Source organism: Strigops habroptila, chromosome 11 (genome assembly GCF_004027225.2).
Source record: "Strigops habroptila isolate Jane chromosome 11, bStrHab1.2.pri, whole genome shotgun sequence".
NCBI lineage: Eukaryota > Metazoa > Chordata > Aves > Psittaciformes > Psittacidae > Strigops > Strigops habroptila.
This window is the reverse complement of record NC_046360.1, coordinates 38,995,486-39,015,259: the sequence shown is the minus strand read 5'-3', so window position 1 is coordinate 39,015,259 and position 19,774 is coordinate 38,995,486. Positions and strand designations below refer to the sequence as shown.

At 38.8% G+C, this 19,774-nt stretch overlaps 1 protein-coding gene across 5 annotated transcripts in view; it reads left to right on the top strand.

Annotated features, from left to right (window-relative positions):
- Nucleotides 1-19,774, top strand: part of NR2C2 (nuclear receptor subfamily 2 group C member 2) — a 38,548-nt gene that overhangs the window by 7,038 nt on the left and 11,736 nt on the right. For 3 of the 5 annotated variants that reach the window (XM_030501245.1, XM_030501247.1, XM_030501248.1), the window contains 11 exons: nucleotides 2,133-2,243; nucleotides 5,807-6,007; nucleotides 7,232-7,334; nucleotides 7,493-7,591; nucleotides 8,364-8,543; nucleotides 10,544-10,691; nucleotides 12,223-12,316; nucleotides 12,739-12,872; nucleotides 14,508-14,685; nucleotides 15,696-15,817; nucleotides 16,324-16,463. In XM_030501245.1, coding sequence (XP_030357105.1) covers nucleotides 2,133-2,243; nucleotides 5,807-6,007; nucleotides 7,232-7,334; nucleotides 7,493-7,591; nucleotides 8,364-8,543; nucleotides 10,544-10,691; nucleotides 12,223-12,316; nucleotides 12,739-12,872; nucleotides 14,508-14,685; nucleotides 15,696-15,817; nucleotides 16,324-16,463 — 1,510 coding nt within the window. The remainder of the gene's footprint in view (nucleotides 1-2,132; nucleotides 2,244-5,806; nucleotides 6,008-7,231; nucleotides 7,335-7,492; nucleotides 7,592-8,363; nucleotides 8,544-10,543; nucleotides 10,692-12,222; nucleotides 12,317-12,738; nucleotides 12,873-14,507; nucleotides 14,686-15,695; nucleotides 15,818-16,323; nucleotides 16,464-19,774) is intronic. The other 2 variants (XM_030501246.1, XM_030501249.1) reach the window with 2 other exon arrangements.

The following is a 19,774-nucleotide window of genomic DNA, read 5'->3' as shown; positions in this document are numbered from 1 at the left end:
AACATCCCATCATTGATATTGGGGGACAAGGTCTTTGCAGGTACAGCTCCCAGAGCAGCTGCTTTAAACATAATACAGGTTTCGTGGTATCATGTTTCTTCTGAACAACATTTAATCCTGAAAGTGAACCTAATAGAATGCTAAAGTGTATTATCTTCCTGATATGAGTACTTACAAGCCATTTGCTTTCAGAATACTTTTGATTCAATTTATCTGGGAGTCTAATTAATGATAGCTTAATTTTTCCCTTAGTGTTTAAGCTGTGTGAAGTTAACCTTATAAATGTCTCATAGGGATTTTTTAGAGCGTTGCATATTCTTGAACTACTATTCCTCCTTTTTTTCTTTAATTACCTTTTTTTTAATATGTATGTTTTTATTGAAGACGTCAGATTTGGTGCAATTGACTGGGTAGGACCATAGTAAAGCATTGCATATTTATCCATTCCGATCTTTTGTACTGTGACAATGCTCCAGGTAGAATTTCAGCTGTCGAACAGAATGACAGAAGACTTTTTTTTTTCCTCACTCTTGTAAATCATGTATTTCAAAAAAGATGTTCCCTTTTTGGATTTGATTTGGTTTATTTTAGCATGGTGGTCGTTCTGCTGTCAACCAATGGCATGTGTATTCAGTCTGGAAAATAAACCTGAGATTTTTAGTAGCTGTCTGAAAGTGAAAGTTGTTCTTATTCCTGAGTATTAAGTAGGCAAGCCTGCAAAGAAGGTAAAATTTTGCATTTCAGAGTCCTACACCATAAGTATGTATTCATGTTATTAAGAGTATAAAAATGAAGTGTACTTGCACACTAAAGCATTTATTGGTATTAGACAAGTTATTCTCCATTGATGCACCATATCTTCTCAACCAAGAGAAGACTAAAATATTGTTTTCAGTTTAATAAATATATGTTCTGGAATATTTAAACATCACAAACTGACTTTTCTGTATGTTGGACAGGAAAGCTTGCATAATCAAGATTTTTCCATGCAGTGCCTAAATTGACACTACCCTGTTGTCCAGCTATAGAGATTTTGATAAATCATTCCAAGATGGCTTAAAAGAGGATTTAATAAAAACAGCTTGTGGTATTCCTGGTTTTGGCCACATGTCACTGCAGATCATAGAATCATGGAAAGGGTTGGAAGGGACCTTAAAGCTCCTCCTTCCAACCCACTGCCACGGGCAGGGACACCTTCCACTAGAGCAGGTTGCTCCAAGCCCCTGTGTCCAACCTGGCCTTGAACACTGCCAGGGATGGGGCAGCCACAGCTTCTCTGGGCACCCTGTGCCAGCGCCTCAGCACCCTCATATCAAGAACTTCTTCCTTACATACAATCTAAATCTAGCCTTTAGCTGGTCACGCTGCTGGGGATGCAACCCAGGACATGGTTGTTTTCTGGGCCGTGAGTGCACACTGATGGGTCATGGGGAGCTTTCTTCTCAAAATGAAGTCACTGTTTTCTCCAAGTGAGCTGTACAGACACCCCACTTTCAGAAGATTTCATAGATGAAATGAGGTCAGAGACATTAAAACTAAAATCCAGTTTGGTCAGATAGGAGTTCTGTGCATTTTTCCAGCAGCTTCTGTATACCTCTTATAACATATATGTTCCTGGGGTTGAGGACATTTTGTATTTAGGGGCATAGAGAAAGATTTTCTAAAAGTGGCCTACTTGAAAATTTAAAAAGTTTTTCATAAAATACTGTAAAATCATTAAAAGGTGAAATATTTAGCATTATACTTTATTGTATATACAGTGCATTTTGATTTTACAGAAGCAAAAAATGAGGCAAATATATAATCAAAAGTTGATAAAAGTATTTCTGCATTTCAGTAAGCTGAAAGATGACATAGTGATTATCCAGTGATTTATTGGGGGGAGGGGGGGGGATAGGGACTGGTGGTGGTTGTTTTTGTGGTTTTCATCATCTATCAGATTCATTCTGTTGCCAAAAAAACCCCAATATATGATAATTCATTAAAAACAAATCCAAGTTGGTTTAATGACTGTAACCTTTCCGATAAATTTAGATTCCATGCTATAGAGCCATCTGATCTTTATTAAATATATGTATTTTTAAGTGTTCAGTACTATAACAGTAAGTTGCAATTCTGTGCATTATTTACAGGTGCAGACTGTTCAGACTCCACTATCTGAATCTCCAGTGATGACCAGTCCTTCCCAGCGTATCCAGATAATTTCCACAGACTCCTCTGTAACTTCACCACAACGCATTCAGGTAAAACCCCACTGATTAAGCAACTATTACATCTTCTGGGTTTTAATCCTTCTCCCACTTAGGTTTATACAAAAGCATGTTAAAGTCTATGGAAGACTTCTTTAAATTTTGTGAGAACAGATAATTTTTAGTGCGAACTAAAATTATTTTTCTCCCTCAGCACATACTTGGTGATGACTAGTTAGCTGTATTAGTTGTATTGATGATGTAGTCAGTGAGGAATATTTACAGAGGTTAAACTTAGCCTACATATACAAGTCTCCTGATCTTCAGCCATAGTGAATGGGTAGATATTGTCAACACAACACCTAAGATCATCTCCAAGGGCATTCCTCTCTCCCTTTCTCGGCCATATTTAGGAGTTTGTTTAGGATAAAGTTACCCTTTGGGAATGCACCACAGTGAGTCTTTGTTACTGATAGATAATAGGATACCATTAATGTATCAGAATGTACACAGTGACAAATGATGTAAGAATTGTTAAGCATTAATGTTACCAGAGCGTTGCAGTACTGCAGTACTGAGCTTTTGCCTTCCTTGACCTTGTTCTGTGCCGGTACAATAGTCCCATGTGCTTCTGCCAGAGGTGGTGCTGGGGGAGAGGGTCTTGTACTCAGGGCATTTGGATCAGTCCTGGCAATGCAGCCTCCGTCACCCTCACAGTAAAGAACTTCTTCCTGATATCTAACCTGAACTTCTCCTGTTTTAGTTTGAAGCCATCACCCCTTGTCCTATCGCTACAGTCCCTGATGAAGAGTCCCTCTCTGGGATGGAGATTTTTCTTGGGATGTGTCTTGGTCAGGGTGGGTGGGTGCTGCCCATTTTTTAATGATTTAGACATTGTCATTATACTTGGTAGACATGATACGATTTTTTTCTGTAATGTTATTTTCAAAGATCCAAATTGCAGCATGCATAATGACATACATCATTAGTTTTTCTTATGAACCTAAATATACTGATATCTAAATATCATAAATATATCTAAACCTCAATATCATTCAGTTCTTATCCAGCCAGTTTTTTTCTCTTAATTATTTATCATCATCAGTACTTATATCTGATCCATGTAAAACTGCAAGGGTCTTTATGATTTTTCCTTATAGACAGCACCCAGAGAGATGTTCTTCAGTTATCAACAACATTTAGCTATGTGTTTTATCTAAGATGTTATTCCTTAAACTTATCACCAAAAGGTGGAATCAGGCAGCCTTATTGTTTCACATGCTGATTCTCAAGGTTCTGTTATGATGGAAGGTTTCTAATTTTGATAGTTGTCTGGTAGAGTAACCATATCAATGTGTATCAATATCTCATTGCAAGGTAAATGTTCTCCCAACATATAGAACTGAAGCATCGTGAATATTCAGCATTTGTAAGGCAGGCATTCACATCGCAACTTTTGTTGAATTCTGCAAAATAATCTACCTGCTTACATCACTAATAGTTCTGAAAAGAGCTTACAACGCCATGATGAAGCAGAGTACTAGGATGAATGAGAAACTCATCGATGAGAAACTGAACATGACCCGGCTTCAGTGTGCGCTCGCCGCCCAGAAACCAACCGTGTGCTGGGCTGCATCAAAAGCAGTGTGAGCAGCACACTCTGCTCTCATGAGACCCCACTTGCAGCACTGTGTGCAGTTCTGGTGTCCTCAGCATAAGAAGGACATGGAGCTGTTGGAGCAAGTCCAGAGGAGGATATGAAGATGATAAGTCCATGAAGATGATAAGGGGACTGGAGCACCTCCCGTATGAAGACAGGCTGAGAACATTGGGGTTGTTCAGCCTGGAGAAGCTGTGTGGAGACCTCAGAGCAGCTTCCGGTGTCTGAAGGGGGCTACAAGGATCCCGGAGAGGGACTCTGCATCAGGGACTGTAGCGATAGGACAAGGGGTGATGGCTTCAAACTAAAACAGGAGAAGTTCAGGTTAGATATAAGGAAGAAGTTCTTTACTGTGAGGGTGGTGAGGCACTGGAACAGGTTGTCCAAAGACGTGGTAAATGCTCCAACCCTGGCAGTGTTCAAGGCCAGGTTGGACAGAGCCTTGGGCAATGTGGTCTAGTGTGAGGCGTCCCTGCCCATGGCAGGGGGTTTGGAACTAGATGATCTTAAGGTCCTTTCCAACCCAAACCATTCTGTGATTCTATGATTCTATGAAAAAAAGAGTATTCCTGCTTCCTCAAAACAAATCCAGGCAGTATGATAGTGCTGTCAGTCATAGCCCAAGATTAGATTTCACTGTGAATTGTCCCTTTGGTTAAGATCTGTATGAAAATAATGGAGGCTGAAGAAGTCTTGGCAGGGAGAACTCTGGGGAGCTTAACAATTTGAGTTTTAAAACAATGAGACCAAGGAGTAATGGTTGTATTTTAACCTTTGAGCTTCTTTGGAGCTTTATGTTTGTAGACTCTGTATACGTACACACTGAACCATTTCTGCATATGAGCCCTAAAATGGCTTGTTCTATTCTGTAAATACAAGAATCTAAAGAGTCTTAAGCTCTGTCTAGTCCAAAATTCAATAGTAGGCTAGCTTCATTCCCAGCTTTGAGTACTATTTCCTTTGTCCCGGTTTCTTTGGGTTTGTAATCACAAAATGAGATGAATTTTTCCCAAAGAGTTTCTGTAATCTAGAAAAATCATCAGCTCTGTAATTCAACTCCTGTTTAGGGTAGTTCTAATGCATTGTTAAGGCATTCTAGCTTCATAAAACCATAGCATTGTCTTACTATTAATATATTAGCATACATCTTACTTTCTGTAATTCTGCAACTTCCTCAAGCGGGGCAGAGGAGTGTGGGGGGGTGCTGATCTCTGGTGACCAGCAGTAGGGCACAAGGAAATGGAATGAAGCTGCGTCAGGGGAAATTCAGGTTAGACATTAGGAGAAGGTTCTTCACAGAGAGGGTGGCTGGTCCCTGGAACAGGCTCCCCACAAAGCAGTCACAGCACCAAGCCTGTTGGAGTTCAGGGAGTGTCTGGACGATGTTCTCAGTCACATGATTTACTGTTGGGTAGTCATGTGAGAAGCAGGGAGTTGGACTTAATGGTCCTTATTGGGTCCCTTACAACTCGAGATATTCTATGATTCTCTGAAATGCCTCTGCTGCTGTCTCACTAGGCAGAGCGTACCCTGCATGTATACCTGCCATTCATCAGCTCCAGTCCTTCACATTACATTTTGTTTATTCTGTCTGGGATCCACTATACCTAACTCCATTCGAACAGTTAAATGTGATTACAAGATCTCCCCATACCTCTTCATTATTAACAATATCAGACTCACGCTTTTCACAACTCTCTGAAAACACCCCTCTATGCAGTAGGTGTATAGATACACGTACATATGTACGTACATATGTATTTGGTTTGATTTTACTGTTTTGTACTTACGTAGGTAGCTGCAATAACTTTGCACCAGTGTAATAAATGTAGAAGTAGCAAAATAATAAATAACAAGGACAACTGTCAGAGAGTATCATATAATTCTAAGACAGAATGAAAGGTTTTAAACCATAAAGTTTACTGTGGCTCATAGATTTCTTCAATATCTTTTACAGATTGTGACAGATCAGCAAACAGGTCAAAAAATCCAAATAGTGACAGCAGTGGACTCGGCTGTGTCTCCAAAGCAGCAGTTTATTTTAGCCAGTCCAGATGGAACTGGTGCAGGAAAGGTGATACTGGCAACACCTGAGACATCTAATGCCAAACAGCTTATCTTTACCACCACAGACAACATCGTGCCAGGCAGAATTCAGGTAAATATAGTAATTGAGATAGACCACAGATTTTTTTTTTCAGTTACTGGTTTTTAGATTATTTGAGTCTAATTGCTTTAAGACAAATTGCAGTAGTTCCATGAAGATCTAATGACATGGATTAGACCATACTAATCATAGGCCTTATTATTCTGTAAATCCTCCTGTCTTCACATTCCTCATGGATTCCATTGCACTCATCACCCCATGTGGGGTGTTCTTATTAAAATTCCAGAGAGATAAGCGAGTACTTAAGATGGTGCTTGTGAGGAGTGCCAGGATTTCAAATGGTCTGTTCAAGATTCACAGATACACAGAGATACAACTCGCCTGATCAAACTAATTGTGTTCACAATGCATCAGTGTATCAAGACACTGCGATAAAAGCTTTTTGGAGCAGAAGCTGTCCTCTGCTATAGTTGTTCGTGGGTCTTGAGCGTAATAGACCAATGGGAGCTTTGCAGAAAAAATTCTATAAACAATAATATCTCTCTAGCAAAATTTGAGATTTCTTCCTAGCAGTTTTTAAAAAGAAATAAAAAGCACTTTGTTCCTATCGCTACTCTTGCAGTAGAGAATATTTTACAGGAAGAAGTATCATCCTTACATAATTATATGAAAAATTGTATCAACAGTCTTTTAAAATGGTTCTCACTATGCTAAATGGGTTACCTGATGTTGCAGAGGGGTGGTTTGTTGCTTGTGGATTTTAGGGGTTTGGGGTTTTTTTAATTTTTCTGTGGTATGTTCTGAACAGATGCTTTGGAATCCAAGGCCTTTGGAAGCTGAACTGTTTTTATAATGGATCTCAGCTTCAGGCTATCCCCTGTGAACTGTACACCCCTAAAAGCTAGAGAAGAGATAGATGGGAACCACATCTGAAATACAACCATCTTTGGCTAAAATATAGCAGCTTGAGAGAAATTACAAGAACGGAAGAATATTGTTGACTGCACAAGTGAGGAAACTTGTACTGAACAAAGCTAGGAGTTTTATTTGGAATTTGCTTTGCTCTGACTGTTCCAATAATCTCACTATTGACAGTAAAAACTCTCATTAACTTGCATTTTATAGTACTTAATTTCATTCCATATGTCACTCTCAAATCCAGCCAGCTCTTCTCAGTTGATACACCAATCTTGTTCTGTAGGCGAAGCTCCTTACTTTCATGTCAGAAGAAAATATTGGCTAATTGCCTGTTTTTGTTTGGAATTTTTGTTTTAGATAGTGACAGACTCTGCTTCAGTGGAACGTTTGCTGGGAAAAGCTGATGTTCAGCGGCCCCAGGTAGTAGAATATTGTGTAGTTTGTGGCGATAAAGCATCAGGTAAGGATGTATAGGAAGTAGTATTCAAGAAGCTTGGTTGACTGGGATGAAGGGAGGAGGTTTCATGTATTTTAACTGATTCTAGCCATGCTGATGGCAGAAGCAATTGAATCTAAAATGGAAAAAGCTAACAGTATACTTTGCATCTGTACACACAAAGTATTTAAACTCTGCTTGGAAGAATATTAGTTTGTACTTCAACTGGACTATGATAAATTGGCATGTTCTGAAAGACAGTGATGATTTAATAGATCTTGGTAACTGAAAGAGACTACTTGAAGTAGTCACGTTCCCCACAGCTATGAACAACCATGCAATAAGCATGGTGCCTAGAAAAGTCTACCTGCTCCAGGAAAACACAGTGCTCCCTAACAAACTTAAGACTTCCTGGTAGATTTTGGTCTTTTACTATCAGAGAAAAAGGCAAGTAAGAGATCAAGGGAATCCTCAATGTTTCAGATCCATGTTGTAACAAGGAGTCTATGAGGTAAAATTTCTACACTAGCCAAGGAAGCAGACTGTGCTTTCATGCTATGGAGAAGACACCTTTTTGTCTCTCTCTCACTTCTGTAAGTGTTTATGTAATTAAAACAATGCCAGAATTTATATGTATAGGAATTTTCAATAAAGATTGCTTTTGAAATTTTATTGTAGAATTGCTTATATTCTAAAATTACTTAGACTCTTAGCCTGTAGGTTCTTTTAATGTATTGTATTATATGATCTGTAACAGCAGATAGAATTGCATCTGTACTTGTCCAGAACGAGAACTACCACTTCACAGGCCTCTCATTCAGAAATAGGCTTAGCCTTCCTCTCGACTGTCCACTTCCCACTAGAAAGCCCTGACAATAGGTAAATAAGAAGCATTCTATAAGACTGTAACAGTGCTTTCATGGTCCAACTGATGGTGAGAATATAAAATAAATTTAAAGGATGACTTTTACAATGTTTTACTTGCTTAAGGTAAATATTTCTGTGCTAAAATATAAGTAATTTCCACCTGATAACAATATATATGTTTCCTAGGTCGTCACTATGGTGCTGTCAGTTGTGAGGGATGCAAAGGTTTCTTTAAAAGGAGTGTGAGGAAGAATTTGACCTACAGTTGTCGTAGCAACCAGGACTGTATCATCAATAAACACCATCGGAATCGCTGCCAGTTTTGTAGGCTTAGGAAGTGTCTAGAGATGGGCATGAAAATGGAATGTGAGTGTTAAGTACCCAATGCGACACTGTGCCTACCAAATAATAAATATGTGGATTACTACTTTTTAGTGTGTTCTCTCCATTTCAGTGTATGTTGCTTGAAGGAAACAGAACTTTCGGCAGCCAGAGCATCTACCATACCTTTCTTTTATCACTACCTTATGTCTGAGGTGCAGTAGTGATTTGTTTTGAACCATGTCTCATACTACTGCAGTCTTTGAGGAGCCCAGTTAAAGCCTCGCTTAGAATATAGAATATATAGAATATAGAATTTTTATATGAGTCGTTTGTGAGCATTGTATTATAAGGCCTTGTAGAAAGTGCCATATGTAAACCAATATGCTTTCCTGTTTGTATGTAGTGCTTTGTACAGTTCAAGTGCTAGCATCCAAACACCTCTTTCAATGTATTTTGGTTCCAATTTATAGCACCTCTGCTTCTTCAGTCCAACACAAGCTTTTTATCTGGTTGTTTTGTGATAAATTTTTGGAGAATTTAAGGTGAAGCAACAAATACTTTTTCTATTCTAACCTAGGCAGGATAAGTTCCAGCCACTGAGTTCACGGGAGGCAGAGCTTTAAGCTGTAAATAGGGAGATCATTGTTGTATTTGCACTCTGGAACTCCAGACCTGCCGTGATGCTTGTTGTGCTTTGCATGCACTGTGCTTAGTACAGGGGGAGACATTTGTACAAGAGAAACTGCTGCATTTCCAGAAGCTAAACCTTTCTTATCCCAGTATGATTAGAATATACGCTGACTGACTTCACTGGGGTTTGGGTCAGATTTCTGATTAATATTTATGTATCTACCAAGCCAACGAATGAATGTACCTCTGTTTAAGCCCCTATATTTTGCTGACAGTAACAGGATTAGCAAAAATAAAATCTGGAACTAAATAATGCTTGCTGGTTATGCAGACAGAGAGAGACGTATCCATGTATTTTACTGTTATATTCAAAAGGGCTATGGAGGAGGGTTGAGGTTTTTTGTTTGCTTGTTACTAATGTTAAATCTTCTAGAACAATAACTGCTGTATGATAAATTGGTACAATGAATAGTGCAGAAATATTGTCTCCATTTATGTTATGCCTTACATTGGCAAAGTGTTGTGAGAATTATGATTAGTAGAACACATTTAAAAATTCTTTATATTATCCTCATAGTCTTTTATTCATTTTATTATCCTCATTTTCCAGTGAAAAATTGATGCAGTTGAATGTTATGCCAAGCTATAGAGGAGTTTGTAAAGTTCAGCTACTTAGATTCCAGATAACTTTCTGTAATCTGTTTAATAACAATACCTTAATATTATAAAGATGCATTTTTCACTTCCTTTAAAATTACAAAGTTACAGTTTCTTCCTATATTCATGACAAGATTTGACACACTCACTTGGCATAGTGGAGACTGAGCTTATTTCTTTCCAGTTGTCAAGTAGAAATATTTTAAATTCTGCAGAGGTTGGTTTTGGAACAGTTTCCCCTGGAATGAACGGATGGGAGTGAACTGCCTATCATGGAGAGGCTCATTTCCCAGGGAATTAACTTGCATCTCTCATGTAACTTGCCTGTCTTGTCTTTTTCTGGGGGGGTTAATTCTGGGTTTACATTGGTTTAAGTCATTCAGAGTATGACTGCATCTAACATGTAGGTACAGGTTTACCTGTAAAGAAAAATAAACAATTTGAAAACACACTTTTAGGTATGTTCTATCTTATAAAATGCCAGTGAAATAGCATGCTTTGACTCCAGTTCAGCAAAACTTAAAGCAAATGATCGATCTGGGACTTTCTTAGTTAAAAATGTACATAATCATAGGTATAGTAAAATTGGAGCCTGTGTTTCTTCAATCTTCGTATTAAATTTCCAGTTTGGCACTGAGCTGATACACAGTCATAACTGTGCAAGCTGAAATTCTACGGTGAGAGTTTTACTTTCTTGTTGTATTTTGCAGTTTAATTATTTCCTTTCAAATCAGCATGTTTCTGTCTTTATGTAGCGGTTCAAAGTGAAAGAAAGCCTTTTGATGTGCAGCGTGAAAAACCAACCAACTGCGCAGCGTCCACTGAGAAAATCTATATCAGGAAAGATCTTCGAAGCCCTCTAATAGCAACTCCAACATTTGTGGCAGATAAAGATGGGACACGGTGAGTACCTCAGCGTCATGGATCTAGTTTAAGGTTTGTCCACATATGACTTTGCAGGCACACCTATACTCGTCCCTGCCCTACTCTAAGAATTGGACAGAAATGAGCTCCAATTCACAAATCTCTGTTCCCATTACCAACTCCAACCTAGACTATTGTGCTTCTCATGAAGGTTTTTATGTCTGAGTACAGGGTGGTTTTTAGTTCAGAGCTGGCTCTTAGCCAGCCAGGTCGAAGCACAGGCACGGCAGATATGTGATACTCAAGCAAAAAGCATGTAGGTTTACTCTGTGATGCATTCAGGTTAGCACTGCTCTGAAATCAGTTCTGCAAATGGCAGACTTGGTCTGCCTTCTCCTAAAGATCTAAAATACAGGCTGCAGTGGCTGACTCTTGAGATTCAGGTCCCAAGAGACCAATTTCAGTAACAGCCGCTTCATTTTACTATATAGAAGATATTCCAAGACAGTTCCTCTGCTCCATAGGCAGTGGTTGTGGAAATACAGATCATAATAAACAGAGGTAAGATTTGTCTTTTTCTGACTAGAATAAAAAAGAATTTGAGGTTAAATACCATGGTTTAGAAACTGTAGTTTATGAGTGGATAATAGCCACCTGAAGATACGAGATCTCAATATTCAGTTTTTATATATATATATTTAGTTTGGTTTATATATATATCTTTTGTTGAACAAATGACACTGCCGTTAGAAAGATTGGGCTGCAAATTTCTCGGAGAACTGTTTTTCAGTGTTCTTGTTTGCAAGTCAGATTGTTCAAAAGTACTGCTCACAGACACATTTGCTTCCTTGAGGTTCCCTTGTGCTACAGATCCCTTGCAGTCCTATGAACAATATTAGAGACATTAAGTGTGACTCTGTTATTTGTGTAGGATTCATATTCACATAACACATGATAATTTACTGCCCACGGTAGTTCACAATGTTAGTTGTTAGTGTCACACCCCTTAAACTATAAACTCCCTGCAGCCTGAACCTGCCGTGCCTGCATTTGTATTGAGTTCTGCAGACTTGGAGAATTATATGAGTAACAAATAAACTTATCCTTGGTGATTGCAAAGACTTCCCTCTCTATCCCTAAATTAAATAGAGCAATGGGAAAGGATATTTGGTCAAAAAGCAGCAGAAGTAATGACAGCAGAGATTTTATGCAGACCTTGATTACATGACTGTTTATGACTATATCTTGGAATATAAAATACATTTTCTTAACATAACTTTTTATGTCAGCATAACTTCTTTCTTAACAAGCAAATGAGAGGATATCTATTTGGGAAGTTGTCATTGCTTTTGCACAGGAAAGGGAAACATATTCTAGTCTTTGTCTTTCAAGCTTCTTTTTGGAAACTGTTTCAGAAAGACTTAAGTCCGGATGAATAAACTCTGAGTTTCATTAAATTGTTAAATTAAAAAAACTTGGTAATCCCTTTTATTCTGACATAGGTTGTTACATATTCTTGTTATTAATGTAAAATGCTATTGACTGTCAGATGCCTTACGCTTTTGAACAGGTCATCAGGTCTTCTTGATCCAGGAATGCTTGTGAATATTCAGCAGCCTTTGATCAGGGATGATGGTACAGTCCTCCTAGCTGCTGACTCCAAGGTATTATTCTTTCAGTTAAGTTCCAAACATATATATTAATTTGTTCAGATGATGGATTATTTTAGCTGTGTACATAGAGACAAATAATTCTTGCTCTTGAGAAGATAAAGTTGAGATAAGTGTGAAGATCTGTACAAAGGGAGGAATCAGCTGATTAACAGGAACAGGTTTTCTTTTCATGGGAGTATTTCTGCAGAAGGTCAGCCGCAGGTAGTTCCCCACATGATATGTCAGCTGAGGCTAGGATTGATGATTATAAAAGGATTTAAAGATCATTGTGAGCAATTGTTCTTCCTTTAGGTGTTCAGGGGGAAAGAAAAGGTACATAAAGGAAAAAGAACAGAAAGATTAAAAATGGGCAAAATTTATGTATGATACATTACCTATAACTTTGATGTACTAATATGGTTCTTCCTTTTTAGGGTGAAACAAGCCAGGGTGCTTTAGGAACATTAGCAAATGTTGTAACATCTCTTGCTAATCTCAGTGAGTCACTAAATAATGGAGATACTTCTGAAGTTCAACAAGAAGAGCAATCTGCAAGTGAGATTACACGGTATGCATTTACATTTGCATCTTATTTAGCAATTTGTATTTTGTATGGTGCATACTTACGTTCATTGAAGTAAATGAGCACTGTGACACTAACCACAGTAGAGATTGCCCCCTACTTTGAAACATAAAACCAGTTCTTTAGAAACCCAGGTTTGGCTGTTGTCCTCTTTTGAAAAACTGTCCCCTGCATTATCAAGGTCATGTTCTGGCGCTAAAGCAGATCTCATACTCGGAAAAATAAGAAATGACTAATTTGTGACCTTGAGAGACTCTGGGAATAGCAACACTTCAGTACTGTTTTATTTGATAGGCTTGTGACATGGAAGCTTCTCCCACACAATACTTATGCCCTTAGCCCTGCTCTTTAGGGGTCTGTATTACTGCAGATTTCTTTTTGAGATTGTGCTGCCGTAATACCTGCTGGTAATGTAGGGAGAATGTAGTTAAACCAAGATGAATAAAGTTTTTTGGGTGTTTTGTTTTTTTTTTTTTTATTTAGAAAAAGCTTGAAGTCATCTTTATTAATGAGTAAAATGGGAAAAAGGAACATGGAATCTTAATATTTTCAGCAGAGATTGAGATTTTTACAGTAGGGTTTTTTTTTTTCCTGAGGGCGTTTGAAGGACAACATAGATCTGCAGTATAGTGAAACAAGAAAAATACTTGGCCTCAAAACTGTCCATTGTTTCTCAAGTAGAAGGTTTTTTAAGAGGAGCCTAACTTCAGGCTCTTAAGTCTTTTGTTTAAACTCTTCAAGTAAGTGAACGGGTATTTACAAATCCCTGACACTGCAGCTTGGAGTTACAGCCACTTGGAACTCTTTCTTTAAAGCAGAAAAAAAAAATTCCAAAAACCTCTCCCCAAAACATCTTTACAAAAATATTGGCAAAACAGCACTATGCCATAATACTGTCCACTGGTATGAAACTGGAGCACAAAATTCTTCTTTAAATCTAACCTCTTGTTACCGTAAGAAGGGAATGTACACTGCTTTATTTCAGCAATGGCCCAGCTATGGTTTGAGTATAAAGTTGTCCAGGGACCAGTCTCTCCTATGTTACTGTCATAAGGTTTCTAAGGCTCTGTGTGTACTGTGAGATCAGGAGTGTCTGGCCACACCTCATCTTAAGGGAAAGGAAATTCAGGCATGTTACATAGAAGAGAACCACTCTACTCTCCACTCTTCCAAGAAATTGGACATCAAGGACAGGGATTGCAGGGTGTTCTCCTGCGTGCATCTGGTCTAGAATCCTCATTTAATCAGTTAAACATTCCAAGTGAGAAGGAGGGGATAGTGAATGGCAAGTGCAAGAGACTGCTTTACTAATACAAATATAAGCATAAAACATTCAGAGCAGGATTTACGGTAGTAAAAAGTTCCCCCCTTACAGGGGACATTTCTTACCAGCTATATGTGGGCAGATCTATTCATTTTTTTCATGTCCACACAGTACAGAGGGGCCAGGCTGTAATGAAAAGTCTGACCTTGTCTTAGCATAAACAGTTCCTGTATAGGTTACCTCTTGGTGGGAATGCTTTATAGCGCTTATTTTGACCACTGCTCTCAGTTAGTTTCGGGTACTACAAAGGTAAAAGGAAGCACTCTTTCATTGTTTATTACTTTTTTTTTCTTCAGGGCATTTGACACTTTGGCTAAAGCACTTAATACCACAGATGGTACAGCAGCTCATAACTTGGCAGATGGGATGGATCCTACAGGAGGAGGGAATATTCATGTAATCAGTAGAGATCAGTCAACACCAATTATTGAAGTAGAAGGACCTCTACTTACAGATACACATGTCACGTTTAAGGTACATGCTTTAAATGTCTTACTAAACAAACTAACACTTAAGACATAACCCAAAATTAATTCACTGTTTTCTTATTTCTTACATTTAATTTTGGCAATATAATCTAAGGTAACATCTGTTGCTACAAAGCTTTTAATACAATTTTCACTCTTGCATGCTGTATCTAAAGAGGATAGGTGTTATTTCATAAGACCTTTTCATAGACAGGAGGATGCTTTAAAAGTCATTTCACTTTCCAGAGCTGTTGATAATCACTTTCCATTTCATCCCTGATGTCTTGCTTAATTCATTTGTAATTCTAGGTAGTGTAAAACTTTCATCTAAAAGGCTCCTCATATAAACAGAGGTTACAGTGCCTTCTTAGATCTAGCTCTGGTTAGACCACTGAAAAAGGTCTTGCATTTTAGCAATGCTTCAGCTTCAGCTGAATACAAACACACACATGTTGATAAACAATGTGTGAGAAAAAACACAGGTGCTCATCTCACTGTAATAAAATTGCACTGTTTCAAGAGATAAGATCATTACTGAAATACATAATACTGAATGTAGGCAAACTTTTGTCATAATCTGCTTATTGCCATTAATGGTGTTTTGTGATTGTAGATTCCTATTACATGACTTTCCCATTTGAGATACTTAGATTTTAGATTTTATTTTGCTTCTTTTTAAAAAGTTGTAAAGGATGTTTTACAGCACTGTGAAATGGGCCAACGCTTCACAGAGCAATGAGATGTACACATTTGTTATTAAAATAATATGAAAACATTTTAAAAGTAAACCTTTGAGCACTCTCCCACATAATTTCTTGTCTTCTATTCCCATTTTGTATTCCTTGCCAGTAGTAGTGAGTTAGTTATACAGTTTTCCTGTGACAGTTTCTTGTCACACAGTTGCTTATCTGACAGACTGTGAGAGTAGTTTGAATGTTTTCACTTCTTACTTCTCGATAATCAAAATGGGTTTATGTCTGAACAGTATATATTGTGCTGTACTGTCATTTTTTGCAGCTGACAATGCCCAGTCCAATGCCGGAGTACCTTAATGTACACTACATCTGTGAGTCAGCATCACGACTACTTTTCCTCTCTATGCACTGGGCTAGGTCCATACCTGCATTTCAAGCTCTTGGGTAAATGTACATATTCCATTGAGTGGTTTGCTTTCTAATGAATTTTAAGCACTGATCTGAACACTTTTCAGCTATTTTGATTTTTTAAATTATTATAAGGTTTAATTCTAATGAATTCTTTAAAATGTGTGAAGACTGTGCAATATTCTTCTTTTTGAAGACTAAAATGGAAGATAGCAGAGGAGAGGATAACTACAGTATTTGATGTTACTGCAATTACAGAACCTAAAGCTGAATCAAAAGCAAGCATTTAATTTGTAGAAATATATCTTGGTAAAGAACTGGTGAGCCCCATTTTACAGATAACCTGAAATGGTTTCCTGTAGTTGGACTATCTCTGCTTTTTGCATTTTGAAATACTTGTGATATGCTAATATATGCCTTTCAGTAAAGTGGTTTGCAATACATTAATCCTTATTATTAATTGTTGTTATTAACATAATTACACATGGGGTAGCACCAACCTGATATGAAAACTACCTACAGTTGTTTGATGTTGTTTGTAGGCAGGACTGCAATACAAGTCTCGTACGCGCCTGCTGGAATGAGCTGTTTACCTTAGGCCTGGCACAGTGTGCACAGGTGATGAGTCTGTCTACCATCCTGGCAGCTATTGTCAACCATCTCCAGAACAGCATACAGGAAGGTATGTTTTCAGTGTGTGATTCTTACACATGTTCAGTCCTGTCAACACGAGAGGGACATTTGTATAACATGTCTCATGATGTGTTTCCTAATTGGTGGCAGAATTGTTCCCCAGGATCCAGGGGAAGGAGAAGCCTTCTCTTGCGTCATTACATTTCCTCTGATGATCTACAACTTCTGTTGAGCTGTTCCATCACCTTTCCAGGGATGGAGGTGAGGCTGACTTGTCTCCTTCCTGGGTTTCCTGAGGCTTCCTGGGTTTTCATTCTTGCCTTTTTTGAAGACTGGAGTGACATGTGCTTTCCTCCAGTCCCCAGACACCTCTCCTGTTCTCCATGACCTTTCAAAGATGATGGAGAGTGGCTTTGCAATAACATCTGCTAGCTTCCCCAGCAGTCATGGGTGCATTCCATCAGGGCCCATGGATTTGTGGGTCTCAAGTTTGCCTAAATGATCTCCAATCCTCTGTGACCAAGAGAAGGTCTTCCTTTCTACAGACTTTCTGTCTTGCCTCCAGGGTCTGTGATTCCTGAGGGCTGGCCTTGGCAGTAAAGACTAAAGCAAAGACAGCATTCAGTAACTCCGCCTTCTCTGTATCCTCTATCACCAGGGCACTCACCTCATTCAGCAGCGGTCCCACATTTTCCCTGGTCTTCCTTTTGCTACTGAGGTACTTGAAGAAGCCTTTCTTGTTGTCCTTGACATCCCTTCCCAGATTTAATTCCAGATGGATGTTAGTCTTCCTTGTCACATCCATGAATACTCTGACAACATTCCTGTATTCCTCCCAAGTGGCCTGTCCCTTTTTCCACATTCCATAGATTTCCTTCTGAAGGATTTCTGCCAGAAGTTCCTTGCTCATCCATGCAGGTCTCCTGCCCCCTTTGCTTGATTTGTTACTCACAGGATGCACCTATCTTGAGCTTGGAGGAAGTGATGCTTAAATATTAACTAGCTCTCTGGAACTCCCCTACTTTCTATAGCCCTAACCCATAGTATTCCTCCAAGTTGGTCCTTGAAGAGGCCACAGTTAGCTTTCCTGAAGTCCAGGGTTGTAATCCTACTTATTGCCCTGCTTCCTCCACACAGGGTCCTGAACTTCACCATCTCATGGTCACTGCAGCCAAGGCTGCCCCCAACCTTCATATCCCCAACCAGTCCTTCTTTCTTTCTTAGTACAAGGTCCAGCAGCACACCTCTCCTGGTTGACTTCTCCATCACCTGTGTTATAACATTATCATCAGTGGTTTGCAGGAACCTCGTGGACTATGTGTACTTAGCTGTGTTGTCTTTCCAGCAGATACCAGGGAGATTGAAGTCCCCCATGAGAACCAGAGCCTGTGACTGTGAGGCTCATTCCACCTGTCTGCACAAGGCCTCATCAACTTCCTAAGTAGGTGGCCTGTAGTAGGCACCTACAGTAGCGTCACCCATTTTAGCCTGCCCCTTAATTCTTACCCCTAAGCTCTCAACTTGCTCTTCATCCACCCCGAGGCAGAGCTCAGTAACGCCAGTTGCTTTCTTACATAGAGAGCAACTCCACCACCTTGCCTTGCTGGCCTGTCTTTCCTAAGTACTATGTAGCCATCTATGACAGCATTCCAGTCATGCGAGCTATTCCACCATGTCTCTGCAATTCCCATGAGATCATGGCCCTGTGACCGTACACATCTCTAATTCTTCCTGTTTATTCCCCATTCTGCGTGCGTTGGTGTACAGGCAATTCAGAGAGGTTATTGAGCACACAGGTTTCCCAGGAGGGGTGCAAGAGGATCCACTGTGGTCATACACACCCTTGAGGTGGTTGGCCTTCTGGTTCTCATTTTGGGAGGCAGCTAATGAACATCTGTCACTGCTCTGGTGGACCTGGCTTGTTCCCCAGTTGGATGCGATGGTGTGAGCAACAAGAATATTCTTGCAGGTATAATAGTTTTGGATACTGCTGTAGTGCAGTAATGACTAATGTATTCTGAAGTACCCTCTGAAGCATTAAACAACCTATTTTCTTGACACTCTTTTAAGACTTATGTGATTTTATTTTTTAATTCAGTGTTGGCCTGTTGATAATGATGACTATATCTGGAATGCATGACAACCTCTTATAGTTGGTTTTTTCATTCTTTTCTCTTCAAAGATGCTCCCAAGCAATATGACTGATTACATGAAAATAACATTCCATTTTTAATAGGAGGGAAAAAACAACACTAGCAGCTTTAAACTCTGCAAACACAGCATATTACAGGAAAGCTAGCTTAAATTTAAATGCGAGTTAAAAATAGTTACAGAATACTATTGGGTACTGATTTGTTTGATGATTTTGGTGGTGCCATTATTGTGCACACAGCAAAAATTGGAAGATAAGCTTTTACTGAGGAGAGTAAGACTTGATTGTAGAACTATAAAATGTGCAAAAGTAGATAATAGAAAAAAATACCCTTCAGTCCCAGTAAAGGACATTGGGTTTAATCTACTTTATTGACTTCACTATGATAAAGCAAATTAGAAAATTGATTCTTAAATTGATAATATGCTTTCATAATGAATATGGGGGGCTTGGTTTGGGAGTTTGTGTGTGTTTGGGGTTTTTTTTTAATATATGAGAGCCTGTACAGCCCTCAAAATAAAACAAACTGATGCTCCTCTCCTGCATGGAGAGAGAGGCAAGAGTTTAAAAGAGCAATAGGGAAACATGCACATTGTATGTTCTGCGCAAAATTAGGCTTTTAATCATCTCAGAGTCGTCTATTCCACCTACACCCCAGGTGGAGGGTTTGTGGAGGAGGAAGTGATGAGGCTATTCCAGCCTTAAGCTGGCTCCACTTTGGTTCCCATGTCTCAAGAACGAAAAAATGACATTTGTTCTTCAAGCCATACTTGCAGTCATAGTGTGCTCCCGAGCCCGGCCGCGAGGAGAGGAGGATCTGTTTTATCATGAGTTCTTGATGACTTGTTTTATTTATCTATTTTGCAAAATTATCATAGTGTGTATTATAACTTTAAATTTCAAAACAAAGTGAAGAAATTTCAGAACTTTATCTAGGAAGTGTATTAGTAGTGATGAAGCTATTTGGAAACTCTGGAATTCAAGTTGACTTTTCCAGAGTATTTCTGCACTATTATTTCTCACTTACTACAGAAATAAAAACATTACATGACATGTATCTTGATCCATCTTGAGTAACTAAACACTTGTATCACAGTTAATGAATTTTAGGCATGTAGATTATGCTTTTATTCTTCATGTTTGAATTTCAAATTAGGATTGCATGATAGCATTTGTTTTGTGCTTCTGTTTCCCAGAATCACTCTAGC